The sequence below is a fragment of the Amyelois transitella genome, chromosome 4 (assembly GCF_032362555.1).
Source record: "Amyelois transitella isolate CPQ chromosome 4, ilAmyTran1.1, whole genome shotgun sequence".
NCBI classification, from domain to species: domain Eukaryota; kingdom Metazoa; phylum Arthropoda; class Insecta; order Lepidoptera; family Pyralidae; genus Amyelois; species Amyelois transitella.
Window position 1 is genome coordinate 276,635 of NC_083507.1, and position 19,255 is coordinate 295,889.

The window sequence follows — 19,255 nt, forward strand, 5'->3', positions numbered from 1 at the left end:
TCGATATTCTTTGACGGCCTGTGGTGCGGAGGTAGTGCACTTGTCTGTGATCGGTCCCGGGTTCGACTCCCGGCCAGGGCATGATGAGAAACGAACTGTTTTCTAATTATTATTATTTTTTTAATTACACAGATTGAGTTAGCCTCGTAGTAAGTTCGAAACTTGTGTTACGAGATACTAACTCAACGATACTATATTTTATAATAAATACTTATATAGACAATTGGTCTGATTTTTGATGTTTATTATAAAGTATCGTTGCATTAGTGTCTCGTAATTCAAGTTTCGAAACAACTTCAAGACTAACTTAATCTGTGTAATTTGTCACGTATATATTTATGTATTACATCAAAGGATGTTCCTACGGATGTCTTAAAAGGCGATTATGGGATAGGCTTATAAACTTGGGATTCTTCTTTAAGCCGATGGGATAGCAACCTTTATAATTAACTATTTGAACCTCAATTCAATTAAGTCAAACAGTTAAATGTAGCCTATATTTTTTAAAGACTGTTGGCTTCGTCTTCTTCGCATGGGATATAAGACGTGATTATATGCATGCAAGCCTTTGAATATGCAAAGAAAACATGTTCACGCGAGGCTCAAGGTCTAAAATGGTCTGTCTGTAAAGGTATTGGAAGACCATAAAATTGTAAGTGTAACTAAATTAGCCTCAATTAATTCTCGAGTGCAATTGGCATTAATCACAGATGTTTCACGTCAAGAATAAAACTGAAATCGGCATTTCTCATCACGGACGGTCTCGTCAATGCTAGGGCTCCGCTAACGGTCCTGGGCGGCCAGGAAGGGGTGCCGCAGCGCGTCGGCGGCGGACAGGCGGCGGCGCGGGTCGGGCTCCAGCAGGCGCCACGCCAGCGCGAACGCCGCGTCCGGGAACCCCGCCGTCTCCCGCGACGGGACGATCACGTGTTTCTGAGGGGATCATAACAATACAATACATTTATTTTCCAAATTGGGCACAAGGTATCACCTATTGATTTAGATTTAAGAGATCTATAGTTGTACATTGACGTCCGATGAAAATGCTGCAGTGTAGTTTGTTCCGCCGCTTCTTCTACACATGCGCTTTGCGAGCGGTAGTAGTTATAATTAGATTTAAGTGATGTGACGTCAATAAGTGATACCTTGTATCCAATTTTGAAAATAAATCTATTCTATTCTATTCCTATTGACGTCACGTCACTTAAATATAATTATAACTACTACCGTTTCCAAAGCGCATGTGTACAAGAAGCGACGGAACAATATAAATAAACATATACGGGACAAATTACACAGATTGAGTTAGCCTCGAAGTGAGTTCGAGACTTGTGTAACGAGATACTAACTAAACAATACTATATTTTATAATAAATACTTATATAGATGAACATCCAAGACCATAGATTCTGGATTAGGTGGGTCAGGTTTTTAGACGAAGCGATTCCCATCTGACCTCCGCAACCTTTTCAAGCAAACCTAACCAGTATTGGATCTATCATGGTCACAGATCCACTTGCCTGAATGTGCAGGTTTCCTCACAATGTCCCACTGATGATTTCCCTCACCGTAAGAATTCTGTTAAATTAACCGAGTAATCATAATGACCTTATCATCGTCCCCGCAGAGGCAGTCAGGCTGCGGCAGCGCACAGCGCAGGCACTGCGCGGTGGACGACGACGCCGGACCGTGACGGTGGGCATGTTGCTCCCCCAGTTGTTGTTGTTGTTGTTGTTGTTGTTGTTGCAGCCGGCCGCCGCGCAGGCGCGCGCTCAGCTTGCGGAGGCAGAGCCCCGCGCGGGGGGAGGACACCAATAGGCGGCGACCTGCGGCGGAATATTGTATTGTACGGAGGAAAACCTACGAGGTGTTGGAAGACCCAACAATCGCTTACAAAATTAGCATTATGGTATATGAGACTAATGGTCAAGGTTATGAGTTATCTGTGACGTTTAATACCTGTATTATTTATACAGTAAAATCTCTTTATTCGCGGGGTATATGTTCCATAAATATGCCGCGAATACAGAAACCGTGAATACAGAATGGTAATTTATATGGGTTTATGGGGATACGTTCCTAGATACTCTCCAAGGCGTAAACGATCAAGCATTTCTATTTTCACTTTAAGCGGTAACACAGATTTTTTTCGTGTAGAAACGCGTTTCTCAATTTTTTTTAGTTCACATTATTAATTACGAAGAACGAAGAGAGCAGTAGAGATGTGTTACTCGATTACAATTGTTGTAACGAATGTGAAAGATAAAACAATAAAATAGGCAAAGCGGCTTTTACCAAAGAACGGAAAAGCAACATTTAAAAATATACTTTTTTTTTCCGAGATAAGGTTGCTTTCTTCTGTTTGTTTACATTTTCAAAAACGCCAACCGCGGTGTTTGCGGCAAATGCGACAAAGGCGGCTTAGGTCAAAGTGCTTGGCGGTACCATTTGACGGCACTTGCAAAAGATATTGCCTTAAACACCTATTGGAATTTTGTATGAAATTTTAGATCCGCGAATAAAGAAATTTTTAGCCGCGAATAAAGAAATTGGGTTGCATTTTTTTAAACCGCGAATAGTGAAAACGCGAATGACGGAAGCGCGAATAGGGAGCTTTTACTCATTATACTATATACTTATAATATTCTATTATTATACATATAATATTCTATTATTCGCAAGTTTAAAATGGGACGTCGTCTCCATTGCAATATATGGACAATATGGTAGTGAAGTGCGACGTGTGTCCGTGCGTGTGTGTGCGTCTGTGTTCGTGTGTGAGTGTCCGTGTGTGAGTCCGTGTGTGTGTGTCCGTGCGTGTGTGTCCGTGTGAGTCCGTGTGTGAGTCCGTGTGTGTGTGTCCGTGCGTGTGTGTCCGTGTGTGTGTGTCCGTGTGTGAGTCCGTGCGTGTGTGTCCGTGTGTGTGTTCGTGTGTGTGTCCGTGCGAGTGTGTATCCGTGTGTGTGTCCGTGCGTGCGTGTGTGTCCGTGTGTGTGTGTCCGTGCGTGTCCGTGCGTGTCCGTGCGAGTGTGTCCGTGTGTGAGTCCGTGTGTTTGTCCGTGCGTGTGTCCGTGCGTGTGTGTCCGTGTGTGAGTCCGTGTGTGTGTCCGTGTGAGTGTGTCCGTGTGTGTGTCGGTGTGTGAGTCCGTGTGTGAGTCCGTGCGTGTGTCCGTGTGTGTGAGTCCGTGTGTGTGTGTCCGTGCGTGTGTCCGTGTGTGTGTCCGTGCGTGTGTCCGTGCGAGTGTGTCCGTGTGTGTTAGTCCGTGTGTGAGTCCGTGCGTGTGTCCGTGTGTGAGTCCGTGTGTGTATGTCCGTGTGTGTTGGTCCGTGTGTGTGTGTGTGTCCGTGTGTGTGTGTGTGTGTGTGTGTGTGTCCGTGCGGTTGTGTCCGTGTGTGTGTGTCCGTGCGTGTGTCCGTGCGGGTGTCCGTGCGTGTGTCGGTGTGTGTGTGTGTCCGTGCGTGTGTCCGTGAGTGTGTCGGTGTGTGTCCGTGAGTGTGTCGGTGTGTGTGTCCGTGTGTGTGTGTCCGTGTGTGTGTGTGTGTCCGTGCGGTTGTGTCCGTGTGTGAGTCCGTGTGTGTGTGTCCGTGTGTGAGTCCGTGCGTGTGTGTCCGTGTGTGTGTGTCCGTGCGTGTGTCCGTGCGGGTGTCCGTGCGTGTGTCGGTGTGTGTGTGTGTCCGTGCGTGTGTCCGTGAGTGTTTCGGTGTGTGTCCGTGAGTGTGTCGGTGTGTGTGTTCGTGCGTGTGTCCGTGTGTGTGTCCGTGCGTGAGCCCGTGTGTGTGAGTCCGTGTGTGTGAGTCCGTGTGTGTATGTCCGTGCGTGTGTCCGTGTGTGTGAGTCCGTGTGTGTGTGTCCGTGTGTCCGTGTGTGTGTCCGTGCGTGTGTCCGTGCGAGTGTGTCCGTGTGTGTGTCCGTGTGTGTTATTATTCGCAAGTTTAAAATGGGACGTCGTCTCCATTGCAATATATGGACAATATGGTAGTGAAGTGCGACGTGTGTCCGTGCGTGTGTGTGCGTCTGTGTTCGTGTGTGTGTGTCCGTGCGTGTGTGTCCGTGTGAGTCCGTGTGTGAGTCCGTGTGTGTGTGTCCGTGCGTGTGTGTCCGTGTGTGTGTGTCCGTGTGTGTGTTCGTGTGTGTGTCCGTGCGAGTGTGTATCCGTGTGTGTGTCCGTGCGTGCGTGTGTGTCCGTGTGTGTGTGTCCGTGCGTGTCCGTGCGAGTGTGTCCGTGTGTGAGTCCGTGTGTTTGTCCGTGCGTGTGTGTCCGTGTGTGAGTCCGTGTGTGTGTGTCCGTGTGAGTGTGTCCGTGTGTGTGTCGGTGTGTGAGTCCGTGTGTGAGTCCGTGCGTGTGTCCGTATGTGTGAGTCCGTGTGTGTGTGTCCGTGTGTCCGTGCGTGTGTCCGTGTGTGTATGTCCGTGTGTGTTGGTCCGTGTGAGTGTGTGTGTCCGTGTGTGTGTGTGTGTCCGTGTGTGTGTGTGTGTCCGTGCGGTTGTGTCCGTGTGTGAGTCCGTGTGTGTGTGTCCGTGTGTGAGTCCGTGCGTGTGTGTCCGTGCGTGTGTCCGTGCGTGTGTCCGTGAGTGTGTCGGTGTGTGTCCGTGAGTGTGTCGGTGTGTGTGTCCGTGCGTGTGTCCGTGTGTGTGTCCGTGCGTGAGCCCGTGTGTGTGAGTCCGTGTGTGTGTGTCCGTGTGTGTGTGTGTGTCCGTGCGGTTGTGTCCGTGTGTGAGTCCGTGTGTGTGTGTCCGTGTGTGAGTCCGTGTGTGTGTGTCCGTGTGTCCGTGCGAGTGTGTCCGTGTGTGTGTCCGTGTGTGTTAGTCCGTGTGTGAGTCCGTGCGTGTGTCCGTGCGAGTGTGTCCGTGTGTGAGTCCGTGTGTGTGTGTCCGTGTGTGAGTCCGTGTGTGTGTGTCCGTGTGTGTGTGTCCGTGCGGTTGTGTCCGTGTGTGAGTCCGTGCGTGTGTGTCCGTGTGTGTGTGTCCGTGAGTGTGTCGGTGTGTGTGTCTGTGCGTGTGTCCGTGCGTGAGCCCGTGTGTGTGAGTCCGTGTGTGTGAGTCCGTGTGTGTATGTCCGTGTGTGTGAGTCCGTGTGTGTTGGTCCGTGTGGGTGTGTCCGTGTGTGTCCGTGTGTGTGAGTCCGTGCGTGTGTCCGTGCGTGTGTCCGTGTGTGAGTCCGTGTGTGAGTCCGTGTGTGTGAGTCCGTGCGTGTCTGAGCGTGTGTGCCCGTGTGTGTGTCCGTGTGTGTGTGCGCGTGTGTCCGTGCGTGTGTCCGTGTGTGAGTCCGTGTGTGTGAGTCCGTGCGTGTCTGAGCGTGTGTGCCCGTGTGTATGTCCGTGTGTGTGTGTGCGCGTGTGTCCGTGTGTGAGTCCGTGTGTGTGTGTCCGTGTGTGAGTCCGTGCGTGTGTGTCCGTGTGTGTGTCCGTGTGTGAGTCCGTGTGTGAGTCCGTGTGTGTGTGTCCGTGTGTGAGTCCGTGTGTGAGTCCGTGTGTGAGTCCGTGAGTGTGTCCGTGTGTGTGTCCGTGTGTGAGTCCGTGTGTGTGAGTCCGTGCGTGTGTGTCCGTGCGTGTGTGTGTGTCCGTGTGTGTGTGTGTGTGTGTGTGTGTGTGTGTGTGTGCGCGTGTGTGTCCGTGTGTGTGTCCGTGCGTGTGTGTTTTCGTGTGAGTGCGTGCGTGTGCGTGTGCCCGTGTCTCACCGAGCGCCAGCGCGGCGCGCTGCAGCGCAGCGGTGCCCAGCAGCTCGGCCAGCTCCGCCAGCGCCGACACGTCGTCGCTCGCGCGGAAGAACGGGTACCTGCCGCAAACATACCTGTTATAATTTTTATATTGCCTACATTTACTTATATGATTATAATTATTATATAGAATTTAGTGTTAAAGATATTATACACGGCGGTGCCCTGCTGCGGACACTGGAGCAGCCCCTCCTGTACCAGCGGAGCCCCGCTACACCACACGCACCTGGCCAGCACCATGCCGCTGGCCCACATGTCCACGGCGGTGCCCTGCTGCGGACACTCGAGCAGCGCCTCCTGTACCAGCGGAGCCCCGCTACATCACACGCACCTGGCGGTGAGCACGCTGGCCAGCACCACGCCGCTGGCCCACATGTCCACGGCGGTGCCCTGCTGCGGACACTGGAGCAGCGCCTCCTGTACCAGCGGAGCCCCGCTACACCACACGCACCTGGCGGTGAGCACGATGGCCAGCACCACGCCGCTGGCCCACATGTCCACGGCGGTGCCCTGCTGCGGACACTGGAGCAGCGCCTCCTGTACCAGCGGAGCCCCGCTACATCACACGCACCTGGCGGTGAGCACGCTGGCCAGCACCACGCCGCTGGCCCACATGTCCACGGCGGTGCCCTGCTGCGGACACTGGAGCAGCGCCTCCTGTACCAGCGGAGCCCCGCTACATCACACGCACCTGGCGGTGAGCACGCTGGCCAGCACCACGCCGCTGGCCCACATGTCCACGGCGGTGCCCTGCTGCGGACACTGGAGCAGCGCCTCCTGTACCAGCGGAGCCCCGCTACACCACACGCACCTGGCGGTGAGCACGATGGCCAGCACCACGCCGCTGGCCCACATGTCCACGGCGGTGCCCTGCTGCGGACACTGGAGCAGCGCCTCCTGTACCAGCGGAGCCCCGCTACACCACACGCACCTGGCGGTGAGCACGCTGGCCAGCACCACGCCGCTGGCCCACATGTCCACGGCGGTGCCCTGCTGCGGACACTGGAGCAGCGCCTCCTGTACCAGCGGAGCCCCGCTACATCACACGCACCTGGCGGTGAGCACGCTGGCCAGCACCACGCCGCTGGCCCACATGTCCACGGCGGTGCCCTGCTGCGGACACTGGAGCAGCGCCTCCTGTACCAGCGGAGCCCCGCTACATCACACGCACCTGGCGGTGAGCACGCTGGCCAGCACCACGCCGCTGGCCCACATGTCCACGGCGGTGCCCTGCTGCGGACACTGGAGCAGCGCCTCCTGTACCAGCGGAGCCCCGCTACACCACACGCACCTGGCGGTGAGCACGCTGGCCAGCACCACGCCGCTGGCCCACATGTCCACGGCGGTGCCCTGCTGCGGACACTGGAGCAGCGCCTCCTGTACCAGCGGAGCCCCGCTACACCACACGCACCTGGCGGTGAGCACGCTGGCCAGCACCACGCCGCTGGCCCACATGTCCACGGCGGTGCCCTGCTGCGGACACTGGAGCAGCGCCTCCTGTACCAGCGGAGCCCCGCTACACCACACGCACCTGGCGGTGAGCACGCTGGCCAGCACCACGCCGCTGGCCCACATGTCCACGGCGGTGCCCTGCTGCGGACACTGGAGCAGCGCCTCCTGTACCAGCGGAGCCCCGCTACACCACACGCACCTGGCGGTGAGCACGCTGGCCAGCACCACGCCGCTGGCCCACATGTCCACGGCGGTGCCCTGCTGCGGACACTGGAGCAGCGCCTCCTGTACCAGCGGAGCCCCGCTACACCACACGCACCTGGCGGTGAGCACGCTGGCCAGCACCACGCCGCTGGCCCACATGTCCACGGCGGTGCCCTGCTGCGGACACTGGAGCAGCGCCTCCTGTACCAGCGGAGCCCCGCTACATCACACGCACCTGGCGGTGAGCACGCTGGCCAGCACCACGCCGCTGGCCCACATGTCCACGGCGGTGCCCTGCTGCGGACACTGGAGCAGCGCCTCCTGTACCAGCGGAGCCCCGCTACACCACACGCACCTGGCGGTGAGCACGATGGCCAGCACCACGCCGCTGGCCCACATGTCCACGGCGGTGCCCTGCTGCGGACACTGGAGCAGCGCCTCCTGTACCAGCGGAGCCCCGCTACATCACACGCACCTGGCGGTGAGCACGCTGGCCAGCACCACGCCGCTGGCCCACATGTCCACGGCGGTGCCCTGCTGCGGACACTGGAGCAGCGCCTCCTGTACCAGCGGAGCCCCGCTACATCACACGCACCTGGCGGTGAGCACGCTGGCCAGCACCACGCCGCTGGCCCACATGTCCACGGCGGTGCCCTGCTGCGGACACTGGAGCAGCGCCTCCTGTACCAGCGGAGCCCCGCTACACCACACGCACCTGGCGGTGAGCACGATGGCCAGCACCACGCCGCTGGCCCACATGTCCACGGCGGTGCCCTGCTGCGGACACTGGAGCAGCGCCTCCTGTACCAGCGGAGCCCCGCTACACCACACGCACCTGGCGGTGAGCACGCTGGCCAGCACCACGCCGCTGGCCCACATGTCCACGGCGGTGCCCTGCTGCGGACACTGGAGCAGCGCCTCCTGTACCAGCGGAGCCCCGCTACATCACACGCACCTGGCGGTGAGCACGCTGGCCAGCACCACGCCGCTGGCCCACATGTCCACGGCGGTGCCCTGCTGCGGACACTGGAGCAGCGCCTCCTGTACCAGCGGAGCCCCGCTACACCACACGCACCTGGCGGTGAGCACGCTGGCCAGCACCACGCCGCTGGCCCACATGTCCACGGCGGTGCCCTGCTGCGGACACTGGAGCAGCGCCTCCTGTACCAGCGGAGCCCCGCTACACCACACGCACCTGGCGGTGAGCACGCTGGCCAGCACCACGCCGCTGGCCCACATGTCCACGGCGGTGCCCTGCTGCGGACACTGGAGCAGCGCCTCCTGTACCAGCGGAGCCCCGCTACACCACACGCACCTGGCGGTGAGCACGCTGGCCAGCACCACGCCGCTGGCCCACATGTCCACGGCGGTGCCCTGCTGCGGACACTTGAGCAGCACCTCTGGCGGGCGGAAGCCCTGCGTGCCGGCGCGCGGCGCGCGGGCGGCGGGCCGCGCCGCGCACGCGCCGCACACGCCCGCCTCGCCGGCGCACGCGCACGAGGGCGGCCCGGCCTGCAATCACGTTACACAGAGGTGATCCCGGGTCTAGTCAAACTTGGTGTCATCCGTCTCATGGTAAACTCAAGCTAGTTTACCATAAATCTTATAAAACGTGTTGCCTGAATTTTGTTATACCTAAAACCAATCATAGTTCAGTAAATCACTTAATTCATTTAACTGTAACAAAATTTACAAATGTTGAAGAATTTGTTGTTAAGAATCTACTTCAAACACTCACTTTAACGACGGCTGGCGATTTAGGAAGTGGATTTGGCACCGGAGTGGGAGACGCTACATTTGCAGGTTTGGGTCGCATGCTCAGGTCGAGAGCAACTCGCTTGGCGTTGATAGGGGAGTCATCCTGAAAATTGCTTATTATTTTAAAATTGATCTTTAAACGCTCTATTTAAATACATAAAATTATAATGCAACAAGAAAAAAATATTGAAAATAAAAATTAGCAAATCAGGATTATATTTGTACTCTTTTATTTTTTTTAAGTTATTGCTGGTTTTTTTATAAACAGGAGGTGCAAAACTGATTGTTTGTCTGTGGCGAAATGCACTGCATATGAAGCAAAGGATTTTTGGTATACATATAAGGAATAAAATAAAAATAACTCTGCCCCGTATTATGGCACGCGCGATGCCGTTAATCGCTCGAAAAAAATTACCGCTGTCCCATTCCACGTCATAATAAAAACCGAAACAGCTATAGTTTTTCGCGCGCTAAAAATGGCGTCGCGCGTGCCATACTGCAGGGGCTGGAATGACCAATAATATCGTGTTACCTGTTGCCGCGCTCGCTTTCGCGTTCCATTAGTGAGCGCGGGCGGAGGCTCCTCGGGCGCCGGGCACAGACGCTGCGCCAGACCAAAGTCTACCAGCAAATATCTGTCACAAAACAGACCAATATCGCTCTTCTCAACTAACTTCAAGGCGGTGACAGGGGAATGACATAAAGAAGCTACACTTTTAATAACTATCACTTAGAGAGGAATCCTAAATTAAGGTCAGTTTGGAGCCCCTAATTAGGGCACCCTCCTCGTAAAACATAAAGCCACCTCTTGATTAGCTACATTAACCAAAAATGAAACTATTTCTTTTAAAAAGTAGCTTTTCTTTATAAACACATACATACATATAATCACGTCTATATCCCTTGCGGGGTAGACAGAGCCAACAGTAATGAAAAAACTGATAGACCACGTTCAGCTGTTTGGCTTTATGATGGAATTGAGATTCAAATAGTGACAGGTTGCTAGCCCATCGCCTAAAAAAGAATCCCAAGTTTGTAAGCCTTTCCCTTAGTCGCCTTTTACGACATCCATGGGAACGAGATGGGGTGGTCCTATTCTTTTTTTACTACGCTTTTATTAGCTTGGGTTGTATGTATGTATGTATGTAACGGAATCTTTGAGCTTAATTTTCACTGATTTCTAAACGTCTGATCAACTTGAAACTTTGCACACGTATCAAGGACCGATGACAATGCAATATTTTGATAAGAGTTTCTCATTATCCTTATTAAAACTGCCAGGATTAATAAATTCATTTTTAGATCCTTCGTATGAGAGTAAGAGAGACAGAGATAGCACCAGTGCCAGTAATCTCCATACAAGAAACCAAGAAGTTCTGACGTATAAGGAGTCCAAAAAGAGATGTAATATATTTCCATATAATGTTACTATTAACCTGAGGCTTCTTTATTTCATCGCATTGCTCCATTTAGAATTACCATTAGAAACAAAGTAGAATTAGTAGAATATTTTAAAACAATAAAAAATAAATAAGTAATAAAACAAAAGTAATAAATGAAAATTAAACAACTAAATTTACAATAATACAAGAATAAAGTTACTACCTACAGAACTTTGCGATATTTAATACGTATTTAACATATTAATGCAATTCTTGAATTAACATTAGGTATCTTTTGCCTATTTATAATAGCAACACTGTAATACTCGTTTGGAAAATGAGTGACAGTTTATTTATGTCAAATAAGTTTTGCAGTAAGTTTTGATTGAATTCGATTCGAACACCTGTAAACTTTCTTTCTGTTGTTTTTTACCGGTGCCTGTGTATTTACCTATTTGCACTTTGTTTTGTGCTGATAACTTGTCGTTATTTGGAGTTTGGAATCTTCCGTTGAGTCGAGCTTTGTTCTTCCGGATATTCGTGTGATTTTATCATCTGAGATTGGACTCTGACTGTGTTTACTGTGTTGTGCAGATATTTTGAGATAGGACTCCTGTAAAAAGTACCTTATTATTTGAGATAGGAGTCCCAAGTTTGTGTTTGTTTTTGTGAAAGACAGATTTTACAACAAAAGTGCCACGATGTCTTCAGATAAACTTTGTTGCGTTCCTGGTTGTAAAGGCAGTGGAGGTTTGTTTGAAATATTTTTGTTCCTGTATCAATCTGCCTCTTAATCTTGTGGTTTGATTCCTGGCAAGGCCACAATCGAAAATTATTACGTTTGCTGGATAGTCAAAAATATTATTAACAGTGATTTATCACTATAAAATTCTTTTCAACTGGGTTTAACAATCATCATACATACATATAACCACGTCTATATCCCTTGCGGGGTAGACAGAGCCAACAGTCTTGTAAAGACTGATAGGCCACGTTCAGCTATTTGGCTTTAAGATAGAATTGAGATTCAAATAGTGACAGGTTGCAAGCCCATCGCCTTAAAAAGAATCATGATGATGAGAATATTATGAGATTTAATCCAATCAGGCCACATATAACTTTGAGAAAGTTAGTTGTGAAAACCTCCGGCGATGGGCGCATGGTTGCGAAAGTCTTTTCTAGTAAGATAGTTATACCAGAAGTGTTAACTTCCAAAAAATAATTGTATAAAAAAACTAAAAAACTACCCGTTTTATTGCAAATTGAACTAAAAAATAGAAAATAAATAATAGTTTAAAAAAAACTAAAAAACTACGCTTTTATTGCTAATCAAACTAAAAAATAGAAAATAAAAATTAATGACAAAGTGTTAGTAATTGAACGCAACCCTTGTTTAGTTCATGTAGCTGCCACTACGTGGCGCCAACTGTCTATGGTACGATAGAAATGGTCTGCCATGTTGAATTCTCTTCCCGCGGTACTTGTAACCGAACTATAATTGTGTTTGCAATAAACTAAATATTATTTCTAATCAAAGTTGTTATTTACCGAAAAAAACCTTTATGGTAGCAGAGCGTAGTTCTGTAATAAATAACAAAGATAAGAAATACCGATATTCCGCAAGTTTACCGGCAAAACAGTTACCGAGTTCAAGTTGAGGTTAAGAAAAAAAACGACAAGACACGTGTGAAATTTTTTCAGTATCTTTCAAGATGAGCTCTCATGGTCAAATGTTCAATTTAGAGAAACTCACTGGACGTGAAAACTTTGCTACATGGAAGTTTGCAGCAAAAACTTATTTAGAACACGAAGATTTGTGGCAATGTGTTGAACCGGGTCCCGAGAAAAGTGTGAATGCTACCAAAGACGTCAAGGCCAAGGCTAAGTTGATATTACTTCTGGATCCACAGATATATGTACATGTACAGAACTGCCAAACAGCCAAACAAGTGTGGGATAATCTACTTAAGGCCTTTGATGACCGAGGACTGACCAGAAAAGTTGGTCTCCTAAAAGATTTAGTCAACACATCTCTAGAGTCATGCAGCGGTGTTGAAGACTTCATAAGCAAAATCATGACTACAGCACACAAGCTCAGGAATATTGGCTTTGAAGTAAACGATGAGTGGCTCGGAACCCTCATGCTGGCAGGCCTTCCAGATGTATATGCTCCCATGATCATGGGACTGGAGAGTTCGGGTATTGAAATAAGTGCTGATCTTGTGAAAACAAAACTTCTACAAGAAATAAAGACAACTAATAATAGCGCTGCTTTCTTTACAAACTCAAAGAAGACCAACAACAATCAAAAGCCATCAAAATATAAGGGCCCTCGGTGTTTCAAATGTAATAAATATGGGCACTTTGCCAAGTTTTGTAAGAGCGCTGAGAAAACAAATAAAAATGAGCACAAAAGTGAAGAGAGGTCAAGTTTTGTCGCAGCTTTTTCAGCTACAGTAGGAGAAGAGAAAGATAAGTGGTATATTGACTCCGGTGCATCCATGCATATGACAAGCAGAGTTGATTGGATGTACAACGTCACAGCACCATCAGTAAATAGCATCACAGTGGCCAACAGAGAACCACTGCCGGTAAAAGGACTTGGTTGCATAGATATTTACCTGTCACAGGGCAATAAGATACAGGTAAAAAATGTCCTATATGTTCCTGGATTGGCAACCAATCTGCTTTCTGTGAGTACCATAGTTAAATGTGGTCATAAAGTAACATTTAATGACACAGGCTGTGATATACATGATATAAGTGGAAAATATGTGTGTTCTGCTACATTGAAAAACAAGTTGTATGTACTAGAAACCAAAAGTAACTGTGAAACAGCTCACTTAACTTCAGATGGAGAAAATATTAATAGCATTGATTTGTGGCATTTCAGAATGGCTCATTTGCATGTTTCCGCTGTAAGCAAATTACCAGACTGTGCAGATGGTGTGACTCTGACTCCAGCTAGTAGTAATGTCACCAGATGTATCCAATGCTGTGAAGGTAAACAAGCCAGACTGCCATTTAAAAATACAGGTACCAGGGCAACTCAACCTTTGGAAGTTATTCATTCGGATTTGTGTGGGCCCATGGAGAACTTGTCACATGCAGGTATGAAATATTTCATAACTTTTATTGATGACTATACCAGAATGGTGCATGTTTATTTTATGAAAGATAAATTGAATGTTTTGGAAATATTTAAGGATTTTAAGTTAAAAGCAGAAAATAAATTAAGCCATAAAATTAAAACCATTAGAACAGACAATGGTACAGAATATTGCAATGTGCACTTTGAAAAATATTTATCTAACAGTGGTATAACTCATCAAACCTCAACACCCTATACGCCTCAGCATAATGGCATGGCAGAAAGAATGAACCGCACCCTTGTTGAGCGAGCGCGATGCATGTTGTTTTATGCAAATCTAAACAAACGTTTTTGGGCTGAAGCTATAGCTACTGCAGCTTATATTGTTAACAGATCTCCTACCAAATCTTTAGGATATAAGACACCCTATGAAATGTGGACTAGCAAAAAACCCAATCTGTCGCACATGAGAATATTTGGGTCAGAAGCTATGGTACACATACCAAAGGAAAAACGGCGTAAATGGGACAAAAAATCAAACCGAATGATATTAGTTGGGTATTGTGAGACTTCCAAAGGATATCGTTTATTTGATCCGAAATCAAGTAAAATACTCATTAGTAGAGATGTAATATTCTTTGAAAAATTACAGAATAAAACACAAGAAGCTACCAACATCAATCCACCATTGGATGATCACTCCGAAGAGTCAGCTGTGTCTTCACCATCTCCCAGTAAGTCAGATACTTACTCCGGCATTGGGCAGGCTGATGAAGACAACTCTAGTGAATATGAGACTGATGTTGGTGACCTTGATGAGAGTTATCAGCCTCCAAAGAATATATCTCCTCAGCAAATTGGACGTATGAATCTGAGAAATCGTAACAAAGCAGAGAAGCATGTAAGTGAAAGTAATATGTACTGTATGTTTACTGACTTGTCTGACCCACAGTCTGTAGAGGAAGCACTGTCGTCACCACACGCTTCTCAGTGGAGAAAGGCCATGGATGAGGAATATAGCTCACTGATTAAAAACAAGACATGGACCTTGACTGATCTTCCTCCTAGCAAAAGAGCTTTGCCTTCAAAGTGGGTGTTTAAGACCAAGTCAGATCAAGATGGCAATATTGTTCGATACAAGGCGAGGCTAGTCATAAAAGGTTATATTCAGCGTAAAGGAATAGACTACGAAGAAATTTATTCACCTGTAGCAAGGTACACTACTCTGCGTTACTTATTTGCTCTGGCTGCTAGATTTAATTTTGATATTGATCAGATGGATGCCGTATCTGCATTCCTACAAGGGGAAATAGATAAAGAGATATATATGGAACAACCAGAATTATATAATGAAGGTTCCCAAGTATGTTATTTGCACAAATCCATTTATGGACTAAAACAAGCAAGTAGACTTTGGAACATAAAACTCAATAAAGTCTTGCTTGAAATAGGAATGTTACAATGTAAAACAGACCCATGTGTTTATTATAATATGGAAAAGAATACATTCATTGCTGTATGGGTTGATGATCTGATTTTATTTACATCTCAATTGTCCGTGAAAAACAAGATTAAAGAACAATTAAAAATTAACTTCGATATGAAAGATCTTGGGAGTGCCAATAATTGTGTTGGGTTGCACATAATAAGAAAAGGAAATGCAGTTATGTTGAATCAGAAGAAATATATTGAAGAAATTTTAGCTAAATTTGGAATGACTGATTGTAAGCCTGCAAAAACCCCTGTAGAAGTGGGATTAAAGTTCTCTGAAGATGACAGTGTATGTGACAATCCATATCAACAGGCAATAGGATCACTCTTATATGTGGCACAATGTACAAGACCAGACATATCATTTACAGTCAATATGTTAAGTAGATATAATAAAGAACCTAAGACAGGACACTGGATTGCTGTCAAAAGAGTGTTGAGATACTTACAGGGCACCAAAGATTTAATGCTAGTATACACCAAAGATGGTGATGGAACAATTGCAGCATACTGCGACGCTGACTGGGCAAGTGACATGCATGACCGCAAGTCATACACTGGTAATGTTTTTATTTTACAGAATGGTGCTATCTCATGGTGTTCACGCAAGCAGGCAACTGTGGCACTCTCAACAGCTGAGGCAGAGTACATGTCCATGTCCTCTGCCACCCAGGAAGCTCTCTGGCTGCAGCAACTACATGTGGAGCTTGGACAGCAACAGGCCAGCCCGATCATTATTAATTGTGATAATCAAAGTGCAATAAGACTAGCTAATAATGATTGTTATTTGCCAAGAACCAAACATATTGATATTAGGTATCATTTTCTCAGAGACCAAGTTAATAAGTATAAAGTTAAATTTAATTTTTGTAAAAGTAGTGAAATGGTAGCCGATATTTTAACCAAGGGTACAACTTTAGAAAAGCTCTTGTTTTGTGTAAATGGAATGGGCTTGCGTTCAGGGGTGGATGTTAGTAATTGAACGCAACCCTTGTTTAGTTCATGTAGCTGCCACTACGTGGCGCCAACTGTCTATGGTACGATAGAAATGGTCTGCCATGTTGAATTCTCTTCCCGCGGTACTTGTAACCGAACTATAATTGTGTTTGCAATAAACTAAATATTATTTCTAATCAAAGTTGTTATTTACCGAAAAAAACCTTTACAAAGGAATTCAGTAGTAGCAAGTCGAACAATCAGTTATAGTCAGTTGTAGTAGTAATAACCTCGGATTAAAATTATAACAAAATTAAATTTATAAACAAAACAATTTAAATCAGAGTAAAAAGCGTGGAGTGCATTTTACTTCATTTTCATAACTCTCTTGTCATAAATATGTATATGCTAATAGAATGATTTTAATATTTACTACATCAGGCACCCCACGCTTTTTACTCTGATTTAAATTGTTTTGTTTATAAATTTAATTTTGTTATAATTTTAATCCGAGGTATTTACTACTACAACTGACTATAACTGATTGTTCGACTTGCTACTACTGAATTCCTTTGTCATTAATTTTTATTTTCTATTTTTTAGTTTGATTAGCAATAAAAGCGTAGTTTTTTAGTTTTTTTTTAATTTCTTATTGGTGCCTGGAACCACACAGCACACTTTATAAACACAATCTGTAAATACGTGTCCCGAGCAGCACTCTAAAGGAAATACCTTTGGTTTTCTCTATCGTAGAGGAAGTTGCTGGGCTTGACGTCGCGGTGTATGACCCCGAACGAGTGCACGCGGCGGAGCGCCACCATCAGCGCGCGCATGTAGCGCCGCAGCTCCTCCGCGTCCATATCGCCCACATATTCCTGGTATTCAATAGCTAGGTGACACATTTATATTGCCTTAGTGACGTTTGTTTGACAGTGCCTTACACTGACAGTTCACCAGGGAGAATAGGAGATATACATAAATTGCGGGGTAGACAGAGCCAACAATCTTGAAAAGACTGAATGGCCACTTTCAGCTATTTGGCTTAATGATAGAATTGAGATTCAAATAGTGACAGGTTGCTAACCCATCGCCAGAATATGAGGTATAGTGAAAGAAATAGAAAAAGGAATGTTTGATCATTTGGAGAGGATGAATAAAAGCAGGTTGGTTAGAGAAATAAACAAGGAGATAATTCACAAATATCTTGCTCTTATCAATGCAGTTATGTATCCTTTAGTCTGCCATTACAGAAGATAAATTTGGTTTTTTCAGTATTTCCATATTAGTTAAATAATTAAATTACAAAGCTATAAGCAATCACAAAAGCCATATATGTTGCACTGAAATGAAATATAACTTACCTTACCAATATACCTCATCTTTTCAGAATTGCTTCAGAAACAGATTTTTGCAACCAAATATCACTGATAATAAATTAAGGGGCTGGAACATTGTTGTAATACCTTAAAGGTATGCTTTTGCCTTTAATGCTCATAAAAAAAGATGAATGTTCTAACTGAAATGACTTAATTGAATTTATGCAATGACAAATAGGGCATACTTACTGAAAACTTCCTGTGAGGTATATATGGCATTATAAAAACTATGGTGTCCAGGTGACGCAAACATAGGTCCACTCCAATAACATTATCTTTACCCCTAGAACAAACACATTTTTATTTCAATAATATTTACAACTATAGGTTTATATACAAAAATAATGTTCTTATACGCCATTATATCACAGAAAAGCTTTTTTAAAAAACTACTACAGTAAAATCTCTTTATTCGCAAGGTATAGGTTCCATAAATATGCCGCGAATACAGTAACCGTGAATATGATTGGTAATTTATACAGGTTTATGGGGATACGTTCCTAGATACTCTCCAAGGCGTAAACAATCCAGCATTTCTATTTTCACTTTAAGCAGTAACACAGATTTTTTTCGTGTAGAAAACACGCTTTTTCAATTTTTTTAGTTAACATTATTAATTACGAAGAACGAAGAGAGCAGTAGAGATGTGTTACTCGATCACAATTTTAAGTAACGAATGTGAAAGATAAAACAATTAAATAGGCAAAGCGGCTTTTACCAAAGAACGGAACAGCAACATTTAAAAATATACTTTATTGTTTCAGAAATAAAGTTGCTTTCTTCTGTTTGTTTACATTTTCTAAAACGCCAACCGCGGTGTTTGCGGCAAATGTGACAAAGGCGGCTTAGGCCAAAGTGCTCGGCGGTACCATTTGACGGCACTTGCAAAAGATATTGCCTTAAACACCTATTGGAATTTTGTATGAAATTTTAGATCCGCGAATAAAGAAATTTTTAGCCGCGAATAAAGAAATTGGGTTGCATTTTTTTAGACCGCGAATAGTGAAAACGCGAATGACGGAAGCGCGAATAGGGAGCTTTTACTGTACTGCAATCATCTCAGCGAGATGCTACTCACCCTATGTCTTGCAAGCATCGTAGCTCATGTTCAATCCGCGCCGGGTGCGCCGTCGGCACCAGGTGCTTGATCGCGAACCAACGCTTGTTAGCCGCCGGGAGCACTGTGTGTTGCCGCAGAGACCCGAGGTACACAGAGCTGAACGTGCCCTCGCCTATCTTACGGTGGACCTCGAATATTTTGTCCAGCTTTGGTAACTTATGTAGAAGCTCTTGAATTTGCTGTTCTGAAAACAACACACACGCACAATTCAACTCACATTTTTTAAAATAATATAATTGGAATCATAACCTCAAATTTACAATAATCTGTAATAGATATGTGTAACTGATTTAACACTTTTTAAAAAAGCAATACGGAGAAACCTAACGTACTTTCCACTTCTTCCTTGGATTTGGGTGTCTGATCTTCATTTGTATTTTTATTGATGGTTACGATGTTGCTTTCGTGTGCCCGTGTCAGTAACACTTCTTTTTGCACTTTGGCTTCAATGCCTCTAATTCTAGACATTCCTTATAAACACCAAGATCATCTTATCCCTTAAATTAATCAGATGTTATTTCATTTCATCATAACTCTGAAAAACAAACGAAACGAAAGAAAATAAAAGAGGAGAAATAAATAATAACCACAACCACCCACCCACACACACACTTAGGCAGATTTGAATTTGACATTGACATTTTTTTATTTATTTTTTTTATTCAAGAAGATCTCTGTGTACTTTATCCTTGCCTTCCAATAATAAATGTCAAACATATATAACGTTG

The 19,255-nt window shown here is 46.3% G+C and overlaps 1 protein-coding gene across 1 annotated transcript; it reads right to left on the bottom strand.

Moving 5' to 3' along the window:
• Positions 1-112: 112 nt before the first annotated feature.
• On the bottom strand, positions 113-19,143 carry LOC106132959 (cell division cycle 7-related protein kinase). The gene is made up of 10 exons (XM_060953956.1): positions 18,860-19,143; positions 18,486-18,711; positions 17,597-17,690; positions 16,764-16,906; positions 9,664-9,766; positions 9,112-9,234; positions 8,689-8,885; positions 5,679-5,776; positions 1,609-1,826; positions 113-933 (listed from the first exon to the last, which is right to left on the bottom strand). The coding sequence occupies exons 1-10, from the start codon at positions 18,993-18,995 to the stop codon at positions 784-786; spliced, it is 1,488 nt and encodes a 495-aa protein (XP_060809939.1). The 5' UTR covers positions 18,996-19,143; the 3' UTR covers positions 113-783.
• Positions 19,144-19,255: the final 112 nt, after the last annotated feature.

Coding starts and splice junctions, on each gene's coding strand:
- LOC106132959 (XM_060953956.1), bottom strand. CDS start 18,995: ATGTCTAGAATTAGAGGCATTGAAGCCAAAGTGCAAAAAGAAGTGTTA. Junction 18,712..18,859: donor ATCCAAGGAAGAAGTGGAAA/GTACGTTAGGTT, acceptor TGTTGTTTTCAG/AACAGCAAATTCAAGAGCTT. Junction 9,767..16,763: donor TACGATAGAGAAAACCAAAG/GTATTTCCTTTA, acceptor GTTTTGTGACAG/ATATTTGCTGGTAGACTTTG.